Source organism: Mytilus californianus, unplaced genomic scaffold, assembly GCF_021869535.1.
Source record: "Mytilus californianus isolate M0D057914Y unplaced genomic scaffold, xbMytCali1.0.p SCAF_13, whole genome shotgun sequence".
NCBI lineage: Eukaryota > Metazoa > Mollusca > Bivalvia > Mytilida > Mytilidae > Mytilus > Mytilus californianus.
The window spans coordinates 2303197-2322003 of NW_026262615.1; the positions used below are offsets into that span (position 1 = coordinate 2303197).

General features: G+C 31.4%; 1 protein-coding gene across 5 annotated transcripts in view; it reads right to left on the minus strand.

Annotated features, from left to right (window-relative positions):
• LOC127722989 (kinesin-like protein KIF13B) overlaps positions 1–18807 on the minus strand; it is a 190781-nt gene that overhangs the window by 103113 nt on the left and 68861 nt on the right. For all 5 annotated transcript variants that reach the window (XM_052229394.1, XM_052229396.1, XM_052229395.1 and 2 more), the window contains 5 exons: positions 16810–16867; positions 6394–6486; positions 4831–5020; positions 3618–3705; positions 2572–2706 (listed from right to left, as the gene is read on the minus strand). In XM_052229394.1, coding sequence (XP_052085354.1) covers positions 2572–2706; positions 3618–3705; positions 4831–5020; positions 6394–6486; positions 16810–16867 — 564 coding nt within the window. The remainder of the gene's footprint in view (positions 1–2571; positions 2707–3617; positions 3706–4830; positions 5021–6393; positions 6487–16809; positions 16868–18807) is intronic.

Consider the following 18807-nt stretch of genomic DNA (forward strand, 5'->3'; position numbering starts at 1 on the left):
CAATACAAAAATTCATGAAGTGACAAATTTAAAGTTTTGAGCCTGATTGTATGGGTCACTGAACATGGACATGTGATATTGTTACATCAGTACATTCTCAGGTAAACAATTTGGTTAAGGCAGTTTACCACCAAGTTGTTGTAACATCCGTTACAAACTAATAGGACAGATATTCATTGTGATGTATACTTTTCAATTTGGGGTTAGACTTAATAACACAGTTCACAGAACATAGAAAAATAATGTGAGTTGGGCATGGTCTCTTATGAATATATATTTTTTTTTATATATCATTTTTTTATAGCATATTCAAGTTTGGGAACAAAGAGGTTAAGGAGTATTAAAAAATATTATAATAAATAAATTTATATTGAAATACAATACAGCTATATATATTGTGTTTTTTTTTAATGTATTTTTCAAATATTTATTTCAAATCTAAATTGCACAAGAGGTTAAAGTGGACCTTTTTAAAATAAAGATAATTTGAACCAAATAAAAAAGGAAACAGAAACTTGTCTTCAAATAAAATACTGACATACATTCACTTCATTTGAACTTTGGTGGATAGTTGTCTCATTGGCAATCATACCAAATATCCATAATTTTCTATGTTTTCTATGTATTGTGTGCGATTTTGTCCCATGTACATTTACTCCATATCCCTTCATTTTCTATTATTTTTATATAAGCCTTAAAAAACGCAAGAATATTACCAAAAAAAATATTTTAAATTGTTGCAATATCTTCGATATTCAAACAATTATAAACTACAAACTGATAAATTACAACAATTTAAAAAGTTATTTATTTTACCATCAAAATTTTTCTCAGTCTGACAAATACTTCAGAAATGATTGTCGGATACACTATTTAAAATCAACATTAAATGGTCAAGTCAATTCACACATTTCAAAGTTTCCTTTCAACAGACAGACATATCTCCCTACAGATATGAAACTGACATTCAAATCTATCTGACGTCTTATCAATAACTACTAAATAGCAAATAAAACATTGATAAGATTGAGAATTATACTTTTAAGATGTTTGAATAGTTATTAAACTCATTTTTGACTTAGGTGAAATAGTAAATATTGAAATAAATTTAGATCATTAAGGAGATTTTTATTTACATAACAATGTTCAAATGAATGAACGGCAAAAGTGCTTACAATGAAATGTAACTTTTTTTTGTTGTTGTTATTATTCTGTATACTGATATTTAACAATAACATGTATTCACACAAAGGTGTAACTTTGTGATGTTATCCTCATATATGTTTTCATTGTAATTTTAAGCCATTGAACTATAGAACTATTGCTCAGAATATTTCTAATAATTTTGACCACTCATCTGATGGCTTGGAGATAATAGTCAAAGCTAAGTACTGTGAATATATTTATTTATGTGGTTGGAGAAAATTGCTATTTCAAGATTGCAGCATTTGCACCTATCAAAGTAACTTGTAATCATATTTCATTAAGTATTTAAAATTGTGGATTTCCAATTACCACGAAATCAATGAAAATTGGTATGGTATCCAACAAATATTAATGAATCCACAATACATAAGAGATTTTACATTATATCAGAAGTTAAAGGACTATTTTTCTTATAGATTCTCCGAAAATTTGTAATTCAAAACTTCGAAAATGGCTTCACTGTGTAGTGTATATATCTTCTGTCCGTCTTATCATGATCATGTGTATTTGTATTGATATAATGTATTTTATACCTGTAAGTAAATTACAGTCAATAAAAAATTGAATTAGATTGTTATAGATTAAAATGAATACATATACCACATTGAATGTTTGTTTATACATGGTTTTAAATAAAGTAAATTATATCCATGTTGTCTTTAATGTTTATAAAAAGGGGAGACTACTCTAAGACTGCAATCATAGCTAAACATGTTCAAGGAAATGCTAACTTCATGTATGAGTCTTGCCTCATACGATAAAAGAAACAAGTAGGCAACAAGAGGAGCACAATTGGATCCCTTAAGACTGTCAACTTACTGCTGAAAAACACATCCAGCAAACGTGAACAGTATGTTTAAGAATAAAAATTAACTTATATACTGAAAAAGCATAAGCTTAAATTATCTGAACTAGAAGACAACCTGTCTGTCATCATTTAAGCCAAAGAGACTTTGATGTCAAAAATGGTAATATTTTCTTGTCAAAAAGCAAGACTTGTCAGATGTTTTCATAAATGTCAGTATAGTCTGTCTGTTATTTTTATCTAAATAATTAAAAACAAATTGAGGTAAATATTTTCTTTCAAGTAGGACTAATTCACCTATTAATTGAATGTAGAACACTGCAAATGATCCGTCCAAATTTGTATACGATAATGCAATTTATTTGTGACATTTTCATTCAAATGTAGAAATTTGTTTGATTTATTGGTAATGAATAGATTTTATAGTGAAGAGAAATTTGTTCCCTACCTTGAACAAATGAAAAGCTTTGCCTTATAAGGGAGATAACTCAAGACAAACTTTTATATTTAATGACAATGTAATCTATAATGTTACACAAGAAATCGTAATCTATTCTTACCCCTGAAGAGATATCTGTTAATGTCTGTGTAAGTATGATGTTGAAGACAGCATGTGATCGACTACTCTCATTGTTCATGTTGGTGGCAGCAACAGTTCTGGATTTGTTCCCTTCACTCATAAGGTTGTCAATATCCTGTACAAAATGTTCACATGCTTACTTAGACTATATACAATTCATGCTATCCCAACATACTTGATGTCTTATGCCAAACCAAAGCCTAAAAATCCTTTAATTTTTTATATAAAGACAGTAGAAATCTTAATGTCTCATCTTAACAGTTTTCGTTTCAAAACAAGAAGAAATCATCTTTAGACCTGTAAAGATTTTGGTTTTCCAAGCATTGAACTATGACCTCTTACACCCAAGGCAAGCATATTATATCCCATATCCATTGTTTTTCTATTATGTAAGATCATCGAAGCATTAAACCAATGTTGTTGTGTTGGAGCAAAATCTAGAATGAATGACCATCTTTGTATAAATTTTTTGGTTTTTAAGTTTGTGTATGAAAAGTTGTTGAAAGAATTCCATCAAAACATGTTTAGTAGTGGTTTTCTCTGTTTCTATGGTATAAATTTACCAAAACAAGATACATAAATGAGCAGTCACCTCATATGGCATTTTTGTCTTAAATAATCTGAACTAAAAGACAACCTGCCTGTCATCATTTAAGCCAGAGACTTTGATGTCAACACTATTAATGACAAATCTGAAATGTGCTAAATTTTAACTTGTCCTGTGTTTCAAGGTTTTGACAATGAATTAAAATACTAAATATTTCATTGGAGTAGAACTTGATAAGATTTTAAATTTAAAACTTTTCCCTATATCATTTGCCTATAAATCAGATTTGTAACCTTAACTCTTTAAAGTCTGTTGATTGCAGATTTCATAAAATTTAATGTTATGACAACATGCATGATGTGCACATTCATGAATTAATGTGCTGTTCGGTAGTTCATTGAATTTTTTTTTACATTTGAATTTTTTAATTGGTTATTCTATAATTATTTTCTTGTTGTTGCCTGAAACACTGAACTTACTTCAAAAGATGATACAGCAAGTTGTGACAAGCCGTCTACATATGGTCCCAATATATTGTGTTCCCGTACTTTTAAATTCTGTTTACTCCTGAAAAATAGTTTCAAAATAATGTCAGACCTGTCAACCTTCACGATTCATTAAGGATTTCCCCATGAGAGGTGTTGACCTGAATAAACCTTGGAATCTGTGACACTAAAACTGAGAATTTGCGACATTTGTCAACAGACATAAATTACTTTTCTTTTGTTGCATCCAGACATTTTTTCTTGTGATGTCAAAAAATTCAGAGGAATGACTGGGATATCCATTTATGGGTTTATTCATGAAGGCAATAGAAATTAATCAACTCTATGTGTACATAGACAAAAACTGGTTCATTTTTAACAGAGGATTTTTAAAAGTGTCATGTCCAAAAACTATTTGACTTGAGTCCTTGATAATAGCTTTTGCTAGACAATCAGAAATTAAAGCATGTTTATAAAGGTTACCAAATTTCATTAAATTCTGTTTATTTTCTACAATCCAAATAGAGTTATTTCCCTTTATATGTAAGTTTGAAAATGACCTTTCTATCAACCTTCAGAAGTAATAATTAAATTATTTGATGGATTGACTAATTAAACAAACAGACACATTTTCAATTAATCTGACTTCTTGTGTTTTAAAGTCAATATTAACTGAAAATCATAGAAATAAAAAAAATCCTACTGACACTTGAGTAATTACTCGATAACAAATTGTAACTAAAATTTCATTTAGTAAGGTTCAACTCACTGAAGTCTAAACAAAATCTAGAAACATGTAAATCAAATTGTCAAATATAACTAACATGGAATTAATCTCTTAACAATCTGTCTGGGCAAATAAAGCATGTTCTTTCTTTTTAAATATAACTTTGATATGTCAATATATTTGGACTTCCCTTACTCCTACAATGACCAAGTGGGTGTAGGGAAACTTATATTTTTTAATGAAAATTTTTGTTCGAGTTTTATGCTTTATGAGTTTTTGTATTTGTAACATTAAGACTTGGTATGTTCAAAAATAAACTCAAATTAAAATATGCAAATAAATGAGTACTGTGAATTTCATGAATTGAGGGAAAATTGAGCTTTCGTTGATACTTGATTTGGTAGTTTAAGCAAATTCTGCCTTGTAGAAAAATTATTTTTTGTTGAACACTTAATTCTGCTGACCTCCTATAAAACCTACCCTTTTGGATCTAACAGGTCATGAACTTTTTCATTATAAATTTCCATATATGACACTTCGACCTTGACGGCTAAACTCTCATCATCACAGTGACTGTCAATCTTAGAAAACATGGCGTTACAAAGTCTTGGAATGATACCATGCCCAGTATCCTGGAATGTGCCCATCATAGTGTAGGATTTCCCTGAACCTAAAAATAGATAACACATAATATAACAAAGCTGAGAATTCACACTATGAACAATATCCTGGAATGTGCCCATCATAGCGCAGGATTTATTTGAGTTTGAAAATAGAAAAAAAATCATTGCATAGATGTGGAATACTGTGGATTCATTCATTTTCGTGGGTACCAATTTTCAAGGATTGAGGAAAACTACTATTTTTTGTGGATATTTGATTTCGTGGTTTTGTCAAAATTTTCATACAAGGCTTTGAAAATGTGTACTTCATTGAACATTCAAATTGATAGTTAACATAAAACCCAAGAAATCCATGAGAACTGGTATCCCACGAATACTAATGTATCCACAGTACATGTACCAGGTCTCTACCAATGTACTGATCATAGTGAAGGACTTCCCTCAAACTAAAAATAGAATACACAAAAATCATTGCTGGAATATTTTTACTCATACTTATTATCAGTTATCCAAATCATGGCTGTGTGTTACAAAAATAGACATGTGATGTGTTCTTTTTTTACCTTGTCTGTTGTATAGAAATCAAGATCTTGTACTTTTGACTGTAGGACTACTTTCAATATTAAATCAAAATTCCAAAGTTTGTAACCTTTGATTTATATACGGACTAGTTATACTATAATGTACAATGGACAACATTCTTAATATTTCATGGAAGTTAATCATAATCTTTATATTTGAGAAGTTTTTATTTACGTCTTAATATTATTGCGTTTTATATTGTCTTGAATGTTTATTTGACCAATTTGTATTTCTTGAAGAACTTTTGTCTTGAATGTTTATTTGACCAATTTGTATTTCTTGAAGAACTTTCACAACAAAAAAGCAAAAATAAAAGTGAAATAATCCTATACACAGTATAACTTCCTTTTACTAACTCAATTATTTTATTTACTACTATTTTCACCAATTCAATTTAACTTTCACTTCTCAGCACTTCAAATCAAATCTGATTAATTCTGCGCTTGCATTATTTGCGGATATGATTACACTTGGCTAAAAGTAAACCAAAAACTTTTTTTGTTTGTTTTTATGAAGAAATAAACAACATGCCAGTCAACTGAAATATTCATGTCGGAGCCTTTTATAACCTATGGCATGGGTTTTTCTCATTGTTGAAGGACGTACCTTTGCCTATCATTGCTTACATCCACTTCATTTGAACTTTGGTGGATAGTTGTCTCATTGAATTGGCAATCAAACCACATCTCCTTATTTTCATATCTTGTTTTTTTGTTGTTTTTTTGTTGGTTTGTTTGACCATTGGGTTGTCATATTCCCTTTGACTTTACATAAGTTTTGAATGTGCCCTTGGCATCTCCTGCCTTATTTTTGATAGTTGATGTTAACATATCTTTACCTGTCTGTCCATAGGCAAATATACAGGCATTGTAGCCTTCAAACGCTCTTTCCAACACATCTTTTCCAAGGGCATTAAATACATGGTCTTGTCCTGAAGAATAAAAACAGTAACATGAGTAAGTCAATACCAAATCTGATATGCTGCTTTTCTTTAACTGTGTAATTGTTATTATTGTATGATTGTTGGAGTTAAACGCCATTTTCACCACACTTTACTATATTATGGCGGCCAGTTTTTATTGGTGGAGGAGACTAGAGTGCCTGGATAGAACCATAAGATTCAACAGAAAACAGCTGTGTACTAATTCCAACAAAAAAATAAAGTTAAATTACTTGACATTCTAACTGACTTTACAACATCAGTTGTAGGTTGAATGGCCCTAGTAATCAAAATCAACATTTCTATAGGAGTTGACTATTTACAAAATTTAATAAAAGGGTCTTATGGGTCAACTTTGAACAAAAAAGTTCTTGATCTTTCTTTAAGAATTAAAATAATTCATGGCAGCAATGCTTTATTCCTATTTCAACAATGGAAATGTATTGTTCAGTAAGGACCTATGACTTCCTTCTATTTTATAGCCTGTCTAAGGATGCCCAGTACACAAGTGGAAATGTATTGTCAAGTAAGGACCTAGGACTTCCCTCTTTTTCATAGCCTGTCTAAGGATGCCCAGTACACAATGGAAATGTATTGTTAAGTAAGGACCTAGGACTTCCCTCTTTTTTTTAGCCTGTCTAAGGATGACCAGTACACAATGGAAATGTATTGTTAAGTAAGGACCTATGACTTCCTTCTTTTTCATAGCCTGTCTAAGGATGCACAGTATAGTCTAAGACATCAGAAATGAGTTACCTCAGCTTAATTTGGTAAAACCTTTTGGAATTTTTGGCCCTTAATGCTCTTCTACTCTGTAATTTATTTGGCCTTTTAACTTTTTTCATTTAATAGTCACCGATGAGTCTTATTCAGGATGAAACGTGCATCTGGCGTACAAAATTATGAACAATGAGGTTTTTTTCCTCACAGCTTTATTGATAATACAAAGATATCTATAAAGGTCAATAAGAATAAGATCTGATTGTTTTTATATACATTTGTATGTACATAACTTTATCATGCTTTATATTTCAATGATTGTCTTATTAATCAGAAAGTTTGTACATAAAGCCTACTACAAACTTTTATTCTAGATAAAGTTACACAACGTAGACACATTAATTCTCAATTTACGCTTTTGTCTTCAGTCAGTCTGTAAAGGGCATACATAGCATGATATAAATTGTATAGAAACAAGTCATGTAGGAATAATACATAAAAAGCCGAGTTCTCCCCAGGGCTTTTTAGCATGATTGTAATGTGATGCTATATTGCTTGATCATTGTTGAATGTGATTGTATCTGAAATTATTTTCTTATTAATTGTGTTATGAATATGATGTTATTATTCCTAGAAACATGATGATGATGATGATGGGTGGCTGTTTAACGTCCAGTGGCAAATTAATATTTCAATGGGATACGAGTATGAACCCTGCTTTGTACTTGCTATGGATAAACAAAATGATAGATTGATTGATCATTTGGTGTTTAATGCCACTTTCAACACTATTGTGCAATTTCGTGGCGGTCAGTTTTTATTGGTGGAGTAAGCCGGAGCGCACGGAGAGAACCATCAACCTTCGGTAGGAAATTTGACAATCCTAGTCAATTAAGATTGGAGTCGAGGGCACCTGCCACTTGCAGGATTCGAACTCACAACATCAGTGTTGACAGGCTAGTAATACAGTAGTACGACTACTTAGACCACTCGGATACCAAGGCCCCACAAACACAATGAGCATAATTTTTAACCGGCTAGTTCTCAAGGTAACAGTCTGCAGAAAGACATGTCTCCCAACCCAGACACATTATTCTGACTTGCAGGGTGACCAGTCTTACTCCTAAATGCTGTGTGCTTAGCAGAGAGGCAGCAAATACCTATTTCCAAGGTTTGAACTGACCCGGGTATCAAACACATAACCTTAGACACTATTGGCAAGCACCACTTCTTGAGACTACCAAGGTGGTTTCAAGAAATAAGATAGTAATTTAAAAAACACTAGGGAGGCTATGTGAAACTCGATAATAGGTAATTAAAAGAAGGAATCACCAAATATACCCCCACTAACCACCAACAACTGATACCTCCGAGAACCAACATACAAACAAACAAAGACAAACAACAAAGGACAGATAATACTTATATTTTAATAGGTCTTCAATTATAAAAAAAATAATTTTAAATGAAAAAACAGGATTCTTAATCTTATATAAAAATTTGTAGTCCAATTTCAATCGTATCTCTTAACTTTGACATCTAGAACTGATAGAACGCATTGTACTTCTGATCCCATTTGTCTTTAATTTTATAAGTTATATTGTTGACCTTTTATGTTTTTTTTCTTGTAGTTGGGTTTCTGTTTTACAGAAATATACCTCATATTTCCTTTTATCAAAATATTGAGTATTATGACTTGCAATACATAACTAAATGAGTAGTATTTGTAGGTTCTATGAAAGTTCAGTTTTGTCTGATTTCACTGTTTTATATAATATACATTAAAGGAACAATATGATATAAAAGCTTCAATCAAAATATATTGGTAATAAAACTTGTCAAACGTCAATAACAATATCAATTATTGTCAGAAATATTATATTTAATCATTTTATAAAAGCCATTTCCCAGAATTCATTAGTTATTGAAACTACAGTCTGTATTATATCTGTAGATTATTCTTTCTCGCCAAAATGTATATAGGCAAGTATAATAATTTGTCATGCCTTGATATTGCGAAAAAGGTATCTTTTAAAGATTTGCCATTTATCAAATATTTGTTTATATCATATATTCTGAAGATTAGACTATTCTTGGTATTGCATCTTTCAGCAAATTAAATGAACATACAGAATTAAGCATCCTAATGTTGACAGTTTTATTTGACAGACATCATGGACATGTGCAGATTACATACACAATTAAAGAAAATCATTACTGTAAATTCAGAAATTATTGTGAGGTTTATATTAATGTGAATAATGTGACTCGGTTAGTATTCAATAATAAGAATTCACATTTAGATAGTTAAACCATTGATCTATATGTAGATTTTTCTAAAATCGCAAAAATTGAACTCCCATTCTTGTCCATTTTTGAAAAATCGCAATAATAAATGCACGCAATAATAAATGAATTTACAGTATATAATAGATATAAGAAGATGTGGTATGAGTGCCAATGAGACAACTCTCCATCCAAGTCACAATTTGTAAAAGTCAACCATTATAGGTAAGGTACGGTCTTCAACACAGAGCCTTGGCTCACACCGAACAGCAAGCTATAAATTGCCCCAAAAATGACTAATGTAAAACCATTCAAACAGGAAAACCAACGGTCTAATCTATATAAAAAACGAAAAACACTTATGAACCACACCAACAAAGGACAACCAATGAACATCAGGTTCCTGACTTAGGACAGGTGCAAACAAATGCAGCAGGTTTAAACGTTTTAATAGGCGCCAACCTTCACCCTACTTGAAACAATAGTCTAACATCACAACATAGAAAGAGTTAATATCAACTGATATCCAATTCTCAAGAGATGTTAAACATCTTTCTCTTATGGTCAACATTATCTTTGTCCTGGTCAAACATTTTTTTGATTTTTCAAAAGCTTCACTTTAAATAGAAGTCCGCTTTTGGCAATTAAGAATATTGTCATACACCACAACTACTTATTACAATAAAGAAATTTTCAAGCTTTTGAAACGCTTTAGAATGGAATAAAATATTACAAGCATGAGATTATTAAACAAATTATATTATCCACACTTAGGTGGAATCAAAATTGTTTTTTTTTCTGAATTTTGTCTTAATTTGTCTAAAATTCTCGACATAACTTGACAAAAAAATAAAATTGTTTATCCTTTTTTGCTGGTAGCAGAAAAAAGGTTTTTAACTCATATATGATTTATTTTTTTTAATTATAACCAATATCCTTTTCACTTCTTTTTATTTATAAGAGTTGTGTATTGATCATTGTTTATTTATAACCCAAACATTTTTGATAATTAAAAGACATCTTTACAATAATAAAGAAAAAGTAAACAGTAAAAAGTAAGGGGAAATAATTCAATTCAAGATTTGTGCAACAAATTTGAAAATATTTTAAATAAAGGGACATAATATCTGTCCAGCTGAAAAAATTTCCAAAACATTTGTTAACATTAAGCCGGTGTTGTTATTGAGATGATTTCATTCTAAAGTTTCTCTGCTAATTTCACCCTTTTTTTTTAAAAGATGAAGTAAAAAAAATAAATCTTTTCATATCAAATTTTCACAGAAATTAAGTAAGTAATAATATTGTCAATGATGGTCTGATCAATTTACAAATGCACCATGAGTTTGAAAGGTGAGGTTTACCACTTCAAAGTACAAATTAATTTTTTAAACTTATTTTACAGAATATTTGATCAATATTTGTAAGATAACAGATATTTATTCCATAATAAATATGATAATACATTTGACCGTAAGTGCAAGGGCAAAAAAAAAAAAATACATGGCTTGTTTCCTGCCTCCTGCCCTACAAAAAAGGGTAGGTAGGTAGGTCAAACAATTTTATTTACAAAAAATTTTAAAAACTATTTTACATCACTACATAGTAACATAGTTACCCTAATCATTCTTGACTTTAAAGGGGCATTAGCTGACAAATTCATGTTCACTGATTTGACTCAAATACACATATTGGATGTATAACATACTAAAAGGATATCCAAATTACAAAAAGTCTAAAACAAACAATTGACAATGCATTGCTTAAATAATATATATCAGCATTTCCTGCATATTTCAGTCTAGATGCCTTCTAATCAACCATCGAGATGACCTCCAAAGACTGCTGACAGTCTTATACCCAATATCAAAATAAATATAAATATGTATAGATTATAACATGGCCCGCAAAGCACCATTTCAGAAATTATGAAATTCACTTAAATTTAATGCTTTTATCATACTGAAAAATTATAAGTTATTTACTCCAAAAGATAATTATTCACTTGCAATTCAATAATACATCAGCAATGTTTTTGAGCTTATTTTGACAAATTTGGGCTGAACTAAATGCTTATAACAAAATATTATTTCAAAATTCCGCTTTTATTAATACTCGAAACAAAAAGAATCATATTTCAACTCCAACCTTATGCCTCTTTAATGGTACTTAACCAAAAAAATTCATACAATGTGTTAGAGTAGGCATGAAAATTAATGCTAGGAACAGGGCAGGAAACAGGAATACCGTTTTTTAGGGGGAGGTGACTAGGAAAGTCATACCTATACCTAAAATAAAGGGAAAAATGTCTGCTTTATAAGTAGGTGGCCTTTCTACAGATCACATTACAAACTTTTTTTTTCATGAAACCAGTTTATCATGACAGTCTTTTACAATATGCAGATCATGTCCAACTGTGGCAGAATTATAGGGCTAAATGAAAGTTGGTGAATTTTTGGATGATTTTAGGTCAAAAAATGATTTTTTTTTTCGATCAGGGAGGGGGTCATACACCCTCTACACCCCACTTGAATCAGCCAATGTCCAAGAAGGAAAGATAACATTACAACCAAAATGAACAGAAAACCTACAAATAATATTTTTTATCAACATAACACTAGACAAATAAATTCCCCAGCTTGCATATTACATTAGAAAGGGATATAACTCAAGAACGGTAAAAGTGACGCTACCCAATTCATACTTGATCTGAGTTTTGTGGTAATAAGCATTGTGTATAAGTTTCATAACTTTTGGTTGAGGCAATCTTAAGTTAGAGAACCGAAACGGAAAATTCAGCAATTACTCCATTTGTAAAGGGGCATAACTCTAGAACAGTAAAAGTGATGACACCAAAATTCAAACTTGATCTGTGTTTGGTGGTAATAAGCATTGTGTACAAGTTTCATAACATTTGGTTGAGGCAAACTTAAGTTTGAGAATGGAAACTAATTTGGGGACATACAGGTAGATGGACAGACGGACGTATAGATAGACAAGGGTAAAATTTAATGCCCCCTCCTAATAAAATTAATAAAATGCTCCGCTGGGGCGCAGCTTGATACGACCGCAGAGGTCGAACCCTGAACAGTTGGGGCAAGTATGGACACAACATTCAAGCTTGATACAGCACTGAATTTGGATTGTAATTAAATATTTGACACAGCATAGGTTTCTGACACAGAATGAAAGTGGTCTAAGAACTTAAAAATTTTTAATTTACCTATAATTGAGTATTCAAACCATATCATTATTATTTGCTTTTATATACAAATCAGAAATAACCAATTTAAAATGGAAAATTTTAAAGAAAAAAAAGGAAAAAAAAAATCCCCCCCCCCAAATTTTTTGAACCCCCTTGTGATTCATCACCCCCAAACTCAATCCCAGCTTTCCCTTTGTGGTATGGTACCTTGCAGTACAATTTCAGAGAGATCCATTCACTTGAACACAAGTTATTGTCTGGAAACTAGAAAAATGCTTGTTTTTTGGCCCCTTTTTGGCCCCAAATTCCTAAACGTTTAGGGCAATTACCCCCAAACTCAAACCCAGCTTTCCCTTTGTGATATGGAACCTTGCAGTACAATTTCATAAAGATCCATACACTTACACACAAGTTATTGTCCTGAAACTAGAAAAATGCTTGTTTTTTTGCCCTTTTATGGCCCCTAATTACTAAAATTTTAAGGGAATTACCCCAAAAATCAATCCCAGCCTTCCCTTTGTGGTATGGTACCTTGCAGTACAATTTCAGAGAGATCCATACACTTGAACACAAGTTATTGTCTGGAAACTAGAAAAATGCTTATTTTTTGCCCCTTTTTGGCCCCTTATTCCTAAACTTTTTGGGCAATTACCCCCAAACTCCATTCCAGCTTTCCCTTTGTGATATGGAACCTTGTAGTACAATTTCGTAAAGATCCATACACTTACAAACAAGTTATTGTCCTGAAACTAGAAAAATGCTTGTTTTTTGCCCCTTTTTGGTCCCTAATTCCTAAAATTTGGAGGAAATTACCCCCAAAATCAATCCCAGTATTCCCTTTGTGATATGGAACCTTGTGATACAATGTCAGAGAGATTCATACACTTACACACAAGTTATTGTCATGAAACTAGAAAAATGCTTGTTTTTGCCCCTTTTTGACCCCTAATTCCTAAAATTTGGAGGCAATTACCACCAAAATCAATCCCAGTATTCCCTATGTGATATGAAACCTTGTGGTACAATGTCAGAGAGATCCATACACTTACACACAAGTTATGTCTGGAAGTTACAAAAATGCTTATTTTTGGCCCCTTTTTGGCCCCTCATTCCTTAACTGTTAGTACCATAACCCCCAAAATCAATCCCCACCTTCCTTTTGTGGTATTGAACCTTATGGTAAAATTTCATTGAGATCCATTCACTTAAACTAAAGTTAGAGTGCGAAAACTAATGTGTCTTCGGACGACGACGATGACGCCAACGTCATACGACCACAAAAATTTTTTTGCAGTCGTATAAAAATAGCAGTAAACTGCTGGCGAGGTTAGTAGCTCCTGCTCAATGTGATATTAATGAAGAAAACTTAAAAAGTCATTTTTTTCAATAATTGTTTTACAAAGTTGTTATTGAGGTGAGTCACTTAATTAACCATATTAAATGTATTTTACCTGCGCAAAATATAAATCAAACATTTTCTAAATATAAATTTCTATACGCTGCCAATAAAAGCAAAAATCTATCAAAAGAAAAAAAAAAGAAAAAAGTTCAGGGAAGGGAAAACAACATAATGGGTTTTTTTTCCTTTTAAAACAGAAAAAATAAGAGACTTGGTATATATTTGATGAAGATGATGCCATTGATAAAAAAAACTGAAATTTACATATCTTTTAATTAAGAAAATAACCTCAGAATAAGTGATTAATCAAATGAAAGCTTTTGCTAAAAGCAGGCCAGTAAAATCTATAATTTTCCACAATACCAAGAAGATTCAATACTGGAGTTTTTATAAATATCAACAAGATTTAATACAGGAGTTTTTATAAATATCAATAAGATTTAATATGGGAGTCAGTAATCATCTTACAATTGAATTAAAAAAAAAAACATGAAGGCATAATTCAATCAATACCACTTGAGAGTTAAAACATTATTCATATTTTTTCTTACAAAAATCAATTAAGAAAATCCACAATGTAACTGTTTTGCCAAGTAAAATGATAAGACCAGCTAATATTAGAAAGCAACTTTTCTTCGTGTCAATTACACTGACTTTCATGGCATTAATTTGGTTGAGTTTATTAAATTGAATTGCTGTCTGTAATTGGTCGTGTATTTTTTTGTCCACCATTGTCAAAAGAATTGTAGAAACGTGAACTGTAATTAGATAACATATGAAGCCTTTATTGAAGAAGAAAACAGCAGGTCAACAATAAAATGTGTTTTTTCTGCTGAACCTTGAACTGTAGGTTAAGGAGGTCAATCTACAAAGATTTTACACCACTCATCCATTGACAATTATCTTCAGGGTAAATAGCAATTAAGTCAAGACAAACAAACATTATAGGAAGTGATTTGTTTTATATGAAACTGTTGAGGCAGTTTTGTCTTAATTTTTTAATATGAATCAGTATGTTAGTTTTCTCATTAGAATTGTTTTTAACTTTTGTCATATCAGTGCTTTAAAAGCTGACAATATGTGGTATAGGTTTTGAACATTGTTGAAGGCTGTACAGTGGTACTTGCTTACATCCTTGCTTTTAAGCTATCTCATTCTTACTCATACCACATCTCCTTATCTTTAAACAGCACAAAACTCTATTATACTACTTAAAAAGGTGTATGCACTAGATGGTAATACGCTTAACCCCATTCCATTCTGCATGTACTTGTCCCAAGTTAGAAGCCTGTTATTCAGTGGTTGTCGTTTGTTGCTGTATATCATATTTGTTTTTTGGTTTGTACAAAAATCAGGTCATTAGTTTTCACGTTTCAATTGTTTTACATTTGTCATTTCGGGGCCTTTTATAGCTTACTGTGTGCCATATGGGTTTTGCTCATTGTTGAAGGCCATACAGTGACTTACAGTTGCTTACTTTTACATCATTTGTTCTCTTGTGGAGAGTTGTCTCATTGGCAATCATACCACATCTTCTTAATTTTTATATCAAAACTGTATTGGATTGGAGAAAATGTTCAGTTCCTCTGGCTCCCTATGGCTCAGAAACATAACAGTAAAGAAAAATATGTTACACATTACTGAATTATCTTATCAAGAGAAACGCATATACTCATGGAAGTTATTTTCATTTATTCTAAAACTTTTTATGAATTTTTTCCAAAAAAAAACATTTTAAAAAGACAGGATCATATTTTTCTTGTTATCAGTAAATCTAAAAATCTGTACTTGAGGCCTGTGTTATATGTCTTGTATCTTCTCCAATGTTTACACTAATTTTTACCTTGCATTAAAATTCCACAGTTAATGTTTACTCAACAGTTATGATGGTAAAATACCTATGTCAGCTGTGGAATTATATGTATGCAATTTTCAGAAGACAGTCAGACAGATGTTTTGTGAACCATCATGAAAGTCTGATTCTTGCCATTTTCTAAATTGAGGAATAAACATGTTTCTTGAAAAAAAGAAAGTCTGACTTGTATTATTTCTAAATTGTATGCCAAATTAGAACTTCCATCATACTTGACTCTAGATCTTGTGTTTGCTGTTAGAATTTTATTGATGATCTTGAAGGCCATAGAGTGACCCATAGTTGCTTATATCAATGCCCTTTAGTCTCTGGTCCTTATATTTAGGTATGTTTCATTTGTTAAAGCCCTAACTACATATCTTACTTTCCATATTCATGGTGTTTCACCACATAAGACTTAAAATTGTTTAGTCATCAATTTACAAAATGAGAGGTGTCAAACAGGGAGCAGAAACAGCTTCCCCTTTCAGCATTAACAAATCGCTAATATTGAGGTTTGTGTTACTCATGATCAAGATAAAGTTATATGTGCAGATTACTGCTGTCTTTTGATTGTTTCTTTTCTTTTTCTTTCTTTTTTTTTTGGAGGGGGGGAGGGGGGGGGGGGGTTGTGATAGTAATTAATTTGCCATTAAACCATTTTAATTCTTTAATTGGAGTGAAACATCTGTTTAGACATATCAGTCATTGCAGAATTACAGATGACAGATACCCACTACAAATACCATTATTTAAACCTGTATTTTACTTGATCCCATACTGCTTGAACCAACATACAGCTTGTGCCATGTTTTGAATCTACCAGCTACAGGTATCTACACACTGTAAACTTACCTGCAAATTTTGGATTGTTTTCATCAATAGACCAGAAACAGTGATCAAAGGCAAAAGTCTACAATGAAAAAGAATAACATTATAATGAAACAGAATAACATTACAATAAAACAGAATAACATTACAATGGAACAGAATAACATTACAATGGAACAGAATAACACATTACAATGGAACAGAATAACATTACAATGGAACAGAATAACATTACAATGGAACAGAATAACACATTACACTGTTAACAGAATAACATTACAATGAAACAGAATAACATTACAATGGAACAGAATAACATTACAATGGAACAGAATAATATTACAATGAAACAAAATACCATTACAATGAAACAGAATAACATTACAATGGAACAGAATAACATTACAATGGAACAGAATAACACATTACAATGGAACAGAATAACATTACAATGAAACAGAATAACATTACAATGGAACAGAATAACATTACAATGAAACAGAATAACACATTACAATGAAACAGAATAACATTACAATGGAACAGAATAACATTACAATGGAACAGAATAACATTACTATATTTGATTGATTGATAAAAGTTTAATGTCCAAGAACAAACATAAGGTACTTATTTAGGATAATGTATTCTTAATGAGCAGGTCCAAGGCAAAGAGTCTGTAATCCAGTGGTTGTTTTTTGAATGCTTTTATTGTTAAATAAGTAAAATGTTTATTATTTTAGTGTAAAACAGGATTTAGGGTTTCTCTATGGCTATTGTTTGTATTCTGTCACCCTTTGTGTCTAATATACCTTACTATATGGTATGAGTGTTGCTCATTGTTGAAGTCTGTGTAGTTATTTACATCCACATCCTTCAGTGGATAGTTGTCTCATTGGCAATCATATCAAACCTCCTGACTTTGGTCTTCAGTGGATAGTTGTCTCGTTGGCAATCATATCAAACCTCCTGACTTTGGTCTCCAGTGGATAGTTGTCTCGTTGGCAATCATATCAAACCTCCTGACTTTGGTCCTCAGTGGATAGTTGTCTCGTTGGCAATCATATCAAACCTCCTGACTTTGGTCTTCAGTGGATAGTTGTCTCGTTAGCAATCATATCAAACCTCCTGACTTTGGTCTTCAGTGGATAGTTGTCTCATTGGCAATCATATCAAACCTCCTGACTTTGGTCTTCATGGATAGTTGTCTCATTGGTAATCATATCAAACCTCCAGACTTTGGTCTTTAGTGGATAGTTGTCTCATTGGCAATCATTTCAAACCTCCTGACTTTGGTCTTCAGTGGACAGTTGTCTCATTGGCAATCATTTCAAACCTCCTGACTTTTATATAATGTCATCATCAATACGCAAACCGAAAGACAAAAAAACAATAAATATTAATTCTTATGTCTTTGATTTGACAATACTGGAGATTAACCAATGACTGCCTGCATTTGAAGCTCCCTGGGTGACAATTCCTAAAGAAGACATTTACGTCAATTGGTCTCTGGTGGAGAGTTGTCTCATTGGTAATCCTATCTCCTCATCTGACTTTTTTTGACTGAGCCAGTAAATAAAATTAAAATATATACTATCTAAATAATGCCATACAATTTCTAATTATTCAATCAAATTCCAATACACAGAGTGTTAGCTTTTAGATTGCATCATTCTCACTTTAAGCCTTCAACAATGAAAATCAATACTTTCAAACAACTAGATGGCCAAGTATGTTACGTAATACTAATTTTTTCTCTCTCTGTTGCTCCACAGAGTGCTATAAAATCATTTAATTCTGCCTATGTAATTTAAGTTTCCACTAAAATATCATGGTGACATTCTACTGGATTTAATTTGACAATATGTATTAACTCTATGCACTTTTATATTCCAAGATCCATAGTTTTATGCTGGTATAACCTTTCATAATGTGTTATATTTTCTCTTTAATGTAGCTCTCTGTTGACACATTAAACCCACTGACGTCTGCTGATTTTGGACAAAATTACATTTGGTAATA